Raw genomic sequence first — 11,729 nt, 5'->3', positions numbered from 1 at the left:
ATAAAAAAAGGTAAAGCTAACCCATTGTAAATAGTATGGACCTACAAGAAATTAATTTATTGCTTCTCCCTTTAGTTACAAATAATCATGTGTAGATTATGAACCAAAAACCAAAAAAACAACTTAGAAAACATATTTTATCAACTTAGATATTTAATATAACCTATGTTTATTCTAAAAGACAATCAATTGATATATATGAACTAAAAAACTAAACATGAACAAATAAAAAATTTGAAAATTAAATAATTACCACTGCACTAATAGAAGTTCTTGCCATCCCCGGAATTTGAATATATTAATTCAAATTATTTTGATCTAATCTATAATAAAAACACCTATATAGTTTTGATTCTATATACAAATGCTTTTAAGCTTTATTTTTAAATGTTTTTAATTAAAAACTATTGGAGCATTATCATATACAAGTGTCCCTGGAATTATGGACAGCTATATAGTATATTCCATTTGGATACAAGCAAATGAAATCAACAGCTCAGGTGACATAAAACTCAAGGTGCAAAAATAGCAATAAAAATCAAGATTGAATTTATATACCTAATGCACCAGGCGGAGGATCTTAGAGATCATTTTTGGTTCAGCCAGTTCACTGCTTAAATCTAAACATAGAGCATGCCCCAATTTCCTCGGCTTATCATACTTATCATGTAATTCAGTCTCTAGACATCTTGAAAGCTGTTATGCTTTGTGTCAAGGCCGTTGTAGTCCCATCCTATTCAGAAAAGCTGTTACAAACCATGTGACCAGACAAACTAAATTTGGGTTGAATGCATCTAAGATTTATAATCTGTAATCCCCAACTTAAACTGATAAACAGAAAATGTTTTCTACTGCTGCATGGAGGAATTCCTGCTTACATCAATACAGAATGATCAAGTATATAATGTTAAAAGGTTATATATTTAGTGAGATTCCACAGTTCACAGAGTAGTACAGCCATAGAAATTAGGGTTTGGAATTTCACTTCAAGTCTTTTGAACCAGGTTGAAATGAATGTTTTCTAGGAGATCACTCTTGAAAATGTCATTTCTAGTTCTTTTTGCTGGGAGATCTGTTGTTGGGTTCAGAGCTTTTTACAAGCTCGTTTTCTTGAGCATGTGATGTTGGATTTCCTGGGCTACAAAAATCTATGGAGTTTATAAGAAGGACCAACCACAGAAAACAGGCATAATAATAAGAAGTTAAGGGTATAGTAGTGCTGATGGAAATCATGAAATTTGCTTGGTTGTAAGTTGAGTATATGAGTCTACAGTACTTGGGTATTTTGTATATCTCTCCCTGTTCTAGGCCTGAAAGATTTAAGGATAAAAGGGTTTGTGTGGAGAGAGGAAAAGTTGGTTTGAAGGGCATGGCCTGGTTGAATAAGGCTCTGTATCCCATGAGGAAAGCAATTGTGGAGGTTACCACTCGCCTGCGTAGTAGAAAATCAGGTCAGTTTCTGTGGCTGATTCCTTTTGTAAAATTCTCCATGTGAACAGATGTTTTCCTATTGATAGCTATGAATGATTTTGCATTTGGGGAGAAGCTCTAGTGTCATGTTATTGTTTTTTTAAACTTAATTGTTTTATATTATTGATTGAGATTCTTCCTGTTATGCTACTGTCTTTTGCTCTGTTATGATTTATTGAGGGTTTTTAGAGATCAACTGAAATTTGAGCAGGTTGTGAAGAGCTAGAACAAAATTGTAGATTTTAGAAAAAAATAATGAAAATGATAAAGTTGATGAGGGGTGATATAATGGAGACGATAAAGCTGATTAGGGGTGGTTTCTTTCTGACGTCATTTCAGATTCACTTATGTATGGGGCAAATCGGATGACTAACACCCTCTGTCTCCTCCTATTGCCATTGCTTTTGCAGTTCAAGTGACTCGTTATGTTGTTATTTTTAGTTTTCCTGACTGTACCCATTTGACACTCTGGAGTGTGATCTTGTATCCAGTCACTTTTTTTTGAATATGTGTGTTATTAATTATGAATAGAATCTGATGCACTTACTCATCAAAAATATTTTGTTTATTTTTAATTGTACGAATGAATATGAAAAAATCTTAGATTTATTTGATTTGAAAAGAAAGATATTTCATTTTTATACTATAAAAAAAGATTTGTTTGTTTATTTTTATTTGTATAGAAGAATTTTTGGGTCATCAAGACGGTAGTATTTTTTTTTAACATAACATGCATTAATCTCTGAAATCAAAAACGATGTTTAGAAATTTATTATAAAACATGTTTTTATTATATAAATAAAGATGAGATTTTAAAAGGGTCTAAATCTCTCTATAATATAAAAAATGTAACAATTAACATATCAAAACAACAATCTAAAACATAATTAAACAAGATAATTTTAACAACAATGAAAAATCTAATAACCAAACAAAACCAAAATATCAAATACAAAACTAATACCCAAATCCCAAACATAAACAAACCCACTTTAAATCAACTGATACTGATAAATCTACTCATTTAGATTTACCCCATATACTGAACATTTTACTTTAAAATCAGTCTCTAAATTGTTATTAACGTTTCAGTTTATACAATTATCATAAAATGATTTAAATTTAGATGTACATCATCTCCAATTCCAATCACTTAGGGAGTACTTTTATTAGTCAAATTACAAGGTGGAAAAATTATATTTTTGAAATAAAGGTTACAAGTTCAAATCCTGCAGAGGTAGGGTATGTACTCCATGTTTGTAGCACAGTTAGGACCTCCTACATGAAGTATGAGGCAATTTCATATACTATAAGTCATCTGTAGGTCCAAAAAAAAGATTGCTTGCTATCATGGACCATAAAAGAATCCGTTGTCATTTCCATTTCTAGTTGAGTGGGTCTAATGATGAAGAAATTGTACTCCTGAAAGAGAGGTGACAAGTTTAAATCTTGCAGGAGTAGGACATGTATACCTTTACTGTAGCACAATTAAGTGCCTTGTGCATGAAGTATATGATAGTTCCATACTAATATAAGTCATTTGTAGACCTAAAAACAGATCGTCAAATCAATCATCTATGAACTATAAAAAAATCCATTACATTTCCATTTTCAGTGCTATGCCATCACTTTGATGAGTTTTATATTCTTATAGTTATGGCATTATTCTGTATTGTGGTCAGTTTGTGAGTAGATTTTTGATGGTTTATGCACAGGAGGAGGACTTGTGAAGCTTCACAATGAAGTGCAGACATGTGATTATGAAGACATACAAGTGATGTGGGAAATGCTGCAAAAAGCAGAAACTCTGGTTCTGCCAAAAAGGAGGCGTCATGTCTGGAGACTACGCTTATCAGTAAGCTTGAAAAGAGGAGGAGGAGGCTCCAGGGCTAAACAGAAGGACCAAAGATCTATTTCTCAGGGAAATTTGGTTAAATCCGTTCCTTCACCACATTTCCTTTGTGTCATGAAATGAATGGGCCTTGGCAAGGCTTATTTATATTGATAGTTTGCTAATTTAAGATGTAACAAATCTAATACTGTCTATTGATCTCTCCATGAGATTTAGCTGTTCACAGCAACTCTGTAAATTTTGATGAAAGTGAAACATTTTTATTAGTTTTTTAATTAGATTTTTATGTATTAAGTCTTATTTAATCTTTTATTAGTTTCTTTTTTATAATATAAAAAATATATAATCTGAAACAAAAAGGCCAGATCTACATAACATAAACGGCTAAAATATCCCAACAAAATGATCTACACAATATTTAGTTTAGACATTGTCTTTTTTCATGTCATATATAACAAATATTCTTTAATTGTAAATGGGGACATAGAGTTCTTATCCATTTTATCATGTAAGGTAGATGAAAAGAAAGATCTGTGGCTCAAGGTAAGTCTTAATGGCCAAGTCAGAGAAAGATCTACAATACTTTAGTAATATCTAGATCTATAAAAAGGAAATAGATTGATCATAAAGTTTGTCTGTATATTCTAAAAAACTGTAAGCTTAAACAACACATTTTAAGTTTCAACTTGTTTAGGTGGCTAATTTGAAATTACAATAGTTTCTCTAATAAGATGCACCTATTAGTGTGGTCTTGGATGAACCATCTATATAAATCAAAACTTAGAAAACTGAAACCCAACCACCATGCCAAAGATTGATAACCTATGCATTTGGCCCCTATTTTGTGACCATCAAACTTGAGAGGAATATTATCAGAAAAAGTAGTTGTTTGATTGGCATTACAATTTTGACAAATGTGTAGACACTTGGGAAAATTGTTGAAGAGTTGAAAATCATTTTCATTTAAAACTTGATGCAGTAGTTCCTTGGATGGTGCCCAAAATCAGACAACCTAACACAAAACCACTAACCAAAACACAACAATGCAAAAGCAAGGCTTCTTTGTGGTAGTGCAAATCTACGCCAGAGTTATATGACAACACAAGCCATACTAGAAGCACAATCTTGGAAAACCACACTATAATTTCACTTGTTTTCCTCCTTAGTTTGTCCTACACCACTCTATATGCTACACACCCTTTATCTTGTTCTTTCTTATATCCAATCACATATTTTTCTTCCTCTATCTCCTCATCTAAACCTTGCTCCTTCTGTTTCCTTTTAAATTTCTCTTTTCCACCCCGCTTTTTCTTCTAGGTGGCTTGATTTTCTTTTTCATTGCTTCTCTACACTCTTCTAGCCATGTGGTCCTCTTCCCAAGTTTTAAACTTTCTTACCTCCTTTAGCTTGGGTCCTTCACTCTACCACATGCCTTGAGCTAGAATAAATATCACACAAAGTAGAGAAATAACTCTTGACCAAAATGAATTTAAATTCTAACATGAAAGGTTGGGTGCTAAGAGGATTAGTAGGGTTTAAGGAGTATATAGAATGGGATTTTCTATCCCTCTTAAGATCTCATTAGATGTCTTTGTATCATATCTTTTAGGTTGTAATATGTTAGTCCCTATTCACTATTAACTATTTTGATATTATAAGTTGACTATCAATTAAACAATAAAGATATTTATCTTTTATACTTTTAGCACAAACTATTTTTTCTATCTATTATAATACACAACACATTATTTGTTTTGCATTTGTGTGACTCTCCTTCAGATATCCAACATATCTATTAACATGAATATTTCTCCTTCTTTGTGTTGTGTTGGAACTACCTTTTAGAACATGATGAATGTCTACACATATAGTTTAAGCCTCAAGGACAACACCTAATGAGATTTTGTTTTGTAGTTGTCAAATAGGCTTTCCCTTTATTGACATAGTGGCATTCTTAGCATAGAATTTTAAGATCACTATTATCTCTTTCCCCAATTGTTTCTTTGCTCAATATTCTATTTAGCATCTCCTCTTCCCTAGATGTGAACTCTTCTTCCAAACTTACCATCATTGGTATAATGGACTCAAATGATTTATCCATCATCTCTTCTTCATCTTCTCATGCTACAACCTACACCTCCTCCAATTAATTCTTTCCTACCAAATGATATAACCCTACTACTCCTATATACAAATCAACAAAAGTTTTATCATGGAAATCATCAAATTTCCATAGGCACTTCATCCAATAGTTCTCTTACCTTCTCTTCACCAATCTATGATACAATACCATACTCACTCATCCCCTTCGACTGAGACATGCATCCGTTACCCAACTTGCATATACTTTATAATTGTTATATTTTATTTCCATGTGAGACTCTTCATCATCAACTTTCTCAATCAAGATTTCATTTTTTTGTTTTATTATAGTCAAAAGCACCCCATTTGCCAACATCTCTTTGTATTCTAAAGGACATATATACTACAATTACTACTTTAATCTTCTCATTTGTTGTAATAATTGACATTTCCTTCATCTCATCTTTCATGCCCTTAGAATGGTATGTTTTACTTGTATCATTCATGTTTGGAAGCTACTTGCTTCTATCTCTTCTTGTTCCTACTTGTAGAACCCTAGGAACCACATAACAACACACACAAATTCATGTTTTGGTTCTTTTGTTGTGTCTATTTATAACAAGCCATTCCATATTTGCTAACATTATTGTCTTAATTCTACTATTGCATGACCCCTTTATCCTTTATAATCAACTCATGCCTCTTTATAATAGTTTAGGCTAGAAGTAGTACTAGTTTCTCCCTCTCCTTCGTTTCTTCTTCCATATCATCTCTATGATATTTTGCTTCAAATTTCCCTTCCTTTCACAATAGACTAGGCTCTTCTAATAAATCAACAACTTATAACTCTATTTATTTACTACCCATCTTCTCCTCTTATCTTACTTTTTTTTATTCAAGATGTACAAACAAAGAAATTTCAGATAAAATAGGGATTTCAAATTTACCCTTTTTGCTTGTCTACAACAAGGTTGTCGCATCATATTATTGTAATGATAAAGTTACATTATTTTCCTCTTTGTGATCACGCTCTTTCATGATGACTCTTCCTTCTCCCTACCTTCTACCCTCAAGATCTTCAATTATTTATGAAGGACCCAAACTTCCTTTCATGACAACTCATATGGCAACTCCATACTCTAATTTCCTGTAAAATAAATATATTCTTTCTACTTATACCTTAAATATTGAAGATCCATCAATTAATATGAATTAATTTACAAATGTAGGTTATCTACATTTCACCATCTTGGAAAATATATGTTCCCAATTTCTCACTTTTTCCTTTTCAATATCCAATATTATTTGTTATAGATCTTTCCATGTTACTAGCTACATTATCACACAATTAGATACACATAACTTCTGTAACCCTTTTGGGTCTCCAATATTCTTCTCGACAATGAAGTGTTATAACTTTATTATTCATTCAGTCAACTCTTCTAGAAAGTAATGGATTGCTTCTTTGCAATTCCAATCTCTTACTCTCTCCCCTTTTCTCTTCATCAAGACAACTCTTGCATGTGCATGGCTACTTCTTTAACATCTCAAAATATTTCATTCTTTCTTGTATTTCTCTTATGGCTTCCAACACACTGTCTAAAATTTCCACAACTTGTGTTGCTAAAATACCTACAACCCTTCTTTTCAAAATCGTCTTATCCATCATAACAATTTGTACCTACTATCGTAACTCTTCAAGTTAAACTCACATGTAGAGTACACATATGCAGTTAATTTCCTATAAACCACTCAACACTTATCCTATAACCAACAATGACACTAGAAGATGTAGACTTTCTAAGCCTCATCCATCTATTTTCTAGTAGGTGGAGAACATTTCAACACACTTTCTTATTGGAGGACACTTGAAATTTCATTTCATAGAGTTATAACCTACTTAGATATCACCTAATGTAATAACCTTGAATGTTGACCTAAATAAATATGTAACTGACACAAAGTAGCCCAATGCAAATCCAATAACAAACACAACAATATGTGAGAAATAAATTTTTTTGTGAGGCAATTGTAATAATTCAAAACTATGCTATTTTTTTCTGATAGCACAAGCCACACACACTATCATCAACTTGGAAAAGTAATATAAATAAAATGTATCTTTTGGTTGATGACTACTTGAATCAACTAGTAGTGCTAAATTTGAAGACATAAATCCATAGTATAGTTTCAACCAAAGTTCTCACACTGCAATAACACCTCCTTTATGTTTATTGTAAGCAATTTCATATTATTTAAACAAAAATTGCAATTATTGAAAGTGTCTTTAACATTGTAAGTTTAGACTTGTATAGTTGTTGTGAGTAACACAACTTAACTAACACAAGATTACAAATTATATAAGTAGATATAGTGATGACTCTAAAATCCCTTCAGATGATGTAAGTGATATTAACACACAACATGATCCTCTCCAACACAAAAATAAATTTAACTTTTGAAACTTATACTTGATAAATATTGCATTCAATCATTGGATTTCTTATATTAGAATTTCAAATATTTACAATAATCATAATCACTAAACATAAAAGTGGTATACCTATTATCTACCATAGTTCATAATGAGATTAATATGAGACACGTGGAGAGTTGTTTAGAAGATTGCATTGTAAGAATGCTTTTAGAAAATGTAACAGATGCATTTTTATCTTGGTAGACATTGTTTCCTTGTCTAAATGGTCATCATCTTTTCATACATCCTTCATATGTTTAAGCAAATTCCTTGTGGGTACCTGCAAGAATTTGGGTCCACATATGAGGGAAGCATTAAGCAAAAAATAATTCCAACAAAATGGGTACTCGTTTAGATTTGAGCTCCTAAACTGAAATTTGTACCCATGCAAAATTGGGTATTTGTTTTGATTTTTAAAATGGGTACACATTCTACAATGAGTACCTATTCTAAAATGACTCCTCATTTCATTTATTTCGAAATAAGTACCCATTTTTAATTGCATCACGTTTTCATATTAAAATGGGCACTAATTTCTAATTACGTCATATTCTCACTTCTTTACAGAATAAGTATACATTTTGGAACGGATACGTGTTTAAATTTTATTTTATTTTTTTTAAAAACCCATGTTTTTATCTTTGTTTTAGACTTGGAAATCCAACCCTTAGCGACCTAGAAGTGCAATGCCATGAAAATAGATCAAGAGAAAAATTAACTTTAGCAATATGGCTGACAATTGTTTTTAGACCTTTTTTATGAAATTAAAATCCATTATAGATGATGACATCTACTTTTCAAATATACAATTTTTTTATAATTGGATTTATTTTTTATTTTTTAATTAGTTTTTTATGAAACCAATCCATAGACTTGAAATGTAGGTGCTCATATTTTTTTAATAAATTTTAATTTTTAAAGTTTCTTGTAATATTTTTTTATATGAAATCAATTTATACACAATTATTTACACAATAAAAAAATAAAAAAGGATTAGTTTAGCTCAAATTATGGTGGTCGTACATGAGCAGTTTTTAAAAACAAAAATTAGGGCCAATGAAAAATAATTAAAAAATATTTAGAAAAAACTTACCAAAAATATATCCTCATCAATCTTTGATAATACACATTGTTTCCCAAAAGGAATTAGACAAGTAATTTTATTTAGGTCAGATTATGGTGGTAGTACATGTGGATGGTATGGTCATGAAAAAGTGACTTTTAAAAAGTGGAATTTATACATGCCTACTAAAAATCAATTTGTAACATCTAGGTATCAGAATAAATTACATATTCAAAAATTAGACTCATAATACTATATTTATATTACCAAACTCTTTAAGAAATCTATGTATAAGTGCTTCAAATTTTTAGTCCAATTGTGACAAAGTTTGAGAATTAGAAAAAATAGTTCCACTTTTTGGCCTTATTGTGGATCCAACTTCTTGCACCTATTCTTTTATCAATTTTATAGTGCCTCCATTATTTATTTACACAAGAACAAAATGTAAGTTATCCAAAGTCTACTCTCACACACCATTCCAAGTTATTCTATCTTATGTGAAGATGAAATGGATCCCTTTTCTCTTTCATATGCATCTACGCCTACATATCTAGTATGGGATAGATCACTAGCAACCAAAATAAAAATAAAAAATCATTTTTTATTTTTGTTCCCCCTCTTTCTTCATGTGGCCCCATGGGTTTAAATATTTGTCCTATAACCATCTATGTTTCACACCCCTCAAATTGTTCTTATTGTTGTTCTCCTCACATATTATTCTTCCTCTACCTCATCATGCATGTCCCTTGCTCCCTTTTAAATTTGTATTTAATCCATTTTCTATGATGATTTTTATTCTTCCACACAACCTAATTTTCCTTTTTCTCTACTTCTTTTCTCTCTGATGAAATATATATACCTCTATATTCTAATCCACACATATAAACCAATCTTAAATTTATTTTATTGTTGCATCTTCTTTTACACAATTGTTCCTCTTCTATAAATATCATCCTTTTGTTTTATCAATTCTTCCTCTCTTTTATCTATGTGTGCCTTTTTTCAAATTTAATATTATCATATCTCCTTTAACTTGGTACTCTCCCTCTACCATATTCCTTGAGATGGAATCAATAGCTCATAAACTAGAAAAAAAAACCTTGAACACTCAAAATGAATTTACACTTGCATTTAGTAGCACTAGGAAATGGGCAATCTTGCTTATCAATGAAAATGTATGGCTCCTAGATCTGCATTGGTTCAATATTAGCTTGAGTATTGGGGCATCTTGTTGACATTTTTACAAAGTTGTACATAATGACTTATAATCAACATGTGAATCTTCAAGCCTACAAGATACTATCTTCATTCTATGCCTAATAATATCTTAAAGTGCTACCAAAGCATGCATTTTCCTCTCCTTTCTAAGGTTTTTTCACTTCTAAATCTTCAATCCTTCCAACCATTTTATTTTTATAATCAACCATTTGCATTTGTTGGATTTTGCCAAGATCAAGGGCACAATGAAAAGCATAAAAGAGATAATAGAATGACAAGAACAAACTGTATTCTCATCAATATAAAAATGATCAACTGGATTAACCAATACAATGAATAGAGGCCTGCTTATATAGGCAAGGCCATGTGGATGTATGAGCACACAAATATGACAAGTGGCTCAATGAGAAACAAGGGTAGGTAGGAAATAGGTGTGGGTAGGTAGGAGAAATAATATAATATTCCACATGAGGTGGATCACCCACCGAAGGTGGAATTATCACTCCACAATAAGTGGATATGATAGTGTAATAACAAGATCAACACCATAAGAGGTGGAATTTCTCCTACACACACTATCCCAATGAGGCACAAACACCCAAGTGTCTCACATCCAAACTACTATGTAATGCATTATCCTAAGTAAACTTAAGTAAGTGTAATAATATCCATGATGAATAATTATTTACACCAACACCCCCCCTTAAGTGCAACTTAGGGGAATGCACTTAAGTCTACAATGCAACTAAGCAAGGCAAGATGGGTCCCGGCTACGAGGCCATGATAGGTACCCATGTACAACATGAAAATGCAAGCAAAATAATGAAATCTCTCACAAACGGAGAAAGGGAGAAAACCCAGTGGGAAAAAAACTCCCCCCCAAAAGAGAGATGAATGTACAAAAGAATCTCAAGGAGGAAGGACAAAACCTCAAAGAGGAAAAAGTGCCCCCCAGAAGATAGGAAGGAGAAGTCAGCTGACCCCCCCTAATGACACATCCCGCACCCCCAAGAGAGCTCGCAACTGCTGGAACTTACTCTCGGTGAAAGGTTTGGTGAATATGTCAGCAACCTGCTCTGCTGTAGAACAATACTGCAAATCAATGACCTGCTCCTGGATGAGCTCTCGGATATAGTGCATATGAATCTCGATGTGTTTGGTCCGCTGGTGCTGGACCGGGTTCTTCGAGATGGCAATGGCACTCTGATTGTCGCAATGTAGGACTGTCGGCCGTGGAGTAGTGAATCCAAACTCTGTGAGAATCTGCTGGAGCCAAATGGTCTCAGTCGCTGCATTAACAGCGCCTCGATACTCAGCCTCAGTCGAAGAGAGAGCAATAGCATGTTGCTTCTTGCTCTGCCAACAAATGGGGCCCGAACCAAGGTGAAAACTGTAACCAGAAGTAGACTTACGATCAACTAGATCGCCAGCCCAATCGGAGTCTGTGTAACCAACCAAGCGAAGTCCTGTGCCTGCTGCATAGTGAATCCCATAGTGATGTGTACCCTCGATGTAATGTAGAATGCGTTTGGCAGCTTTCCAATGAAGCTCATGTGGTTCCTGCATGA

At 32.6% G+C, this 11,729-nt stretch overlaps 1 protein-coding gene across 1 annotated transcript; it reads left to right on the top strand.

The window, feature by feature from the left end:
• The first annotated feature begins 576 nt into the window (after positions 1-576).
• LOC131055616 (uncharacterized) lies at positions 577-3,564 on the top strand. Its single transcript, XM_057990100.2, has 2 exons — positions 577-1,451; positions 3,186-3,564. The coding sequence occupies exons 1-2, from the start codon at positions 1,262-1,264 to the stop codon at positions 3,443-3,445; spliced, it is 450 nt and encodes a 149-aa protein (XP_057846083.2). The 5' UTR covers positions 577-1,261; the 3' UTR covers positions 3,446-3,564.
• The last annotated feature ends 8,165 nt before the right edge of the window (positions 3,565-11,729 follow it).

Source organism: Cryptomeria japonica, chromosome 5, assembly GCF_030272615.1.
Source record: "Cryptomeria japonica chromosome 5, Sugi_1.0, whole genome shotgun sequence".
Lineage (NCBI taxonomy): Eukaryota > Viridiplantae > Streptophyta > Pinopsida > Cupressales > Cupressaceae > Cryptomeria > Cryptomeria japonica.
Note: the sequence above shows the minus strand (reverse complement) of the source record. Positions and strands in the feature narration are given on the sequence as shown.

Bases quoted from the DNA above. Each gene is read 5' to 3' on its own strand.
- LOC131055616 (XM_057990100.2), top strand. From the start codon at position 1,262: ATGAGTCTACAGTACTTGGGTATTTTGTATATCTCTCCCTGTTCTAGG. The intron at 1,452-3,185 runs GTCAGTTTCTGT...GTTTATGCACAG, and splicing joins CCTGCGTAGTAGAAAATCAG to GAGGAGGACTTGTGAAGCTT.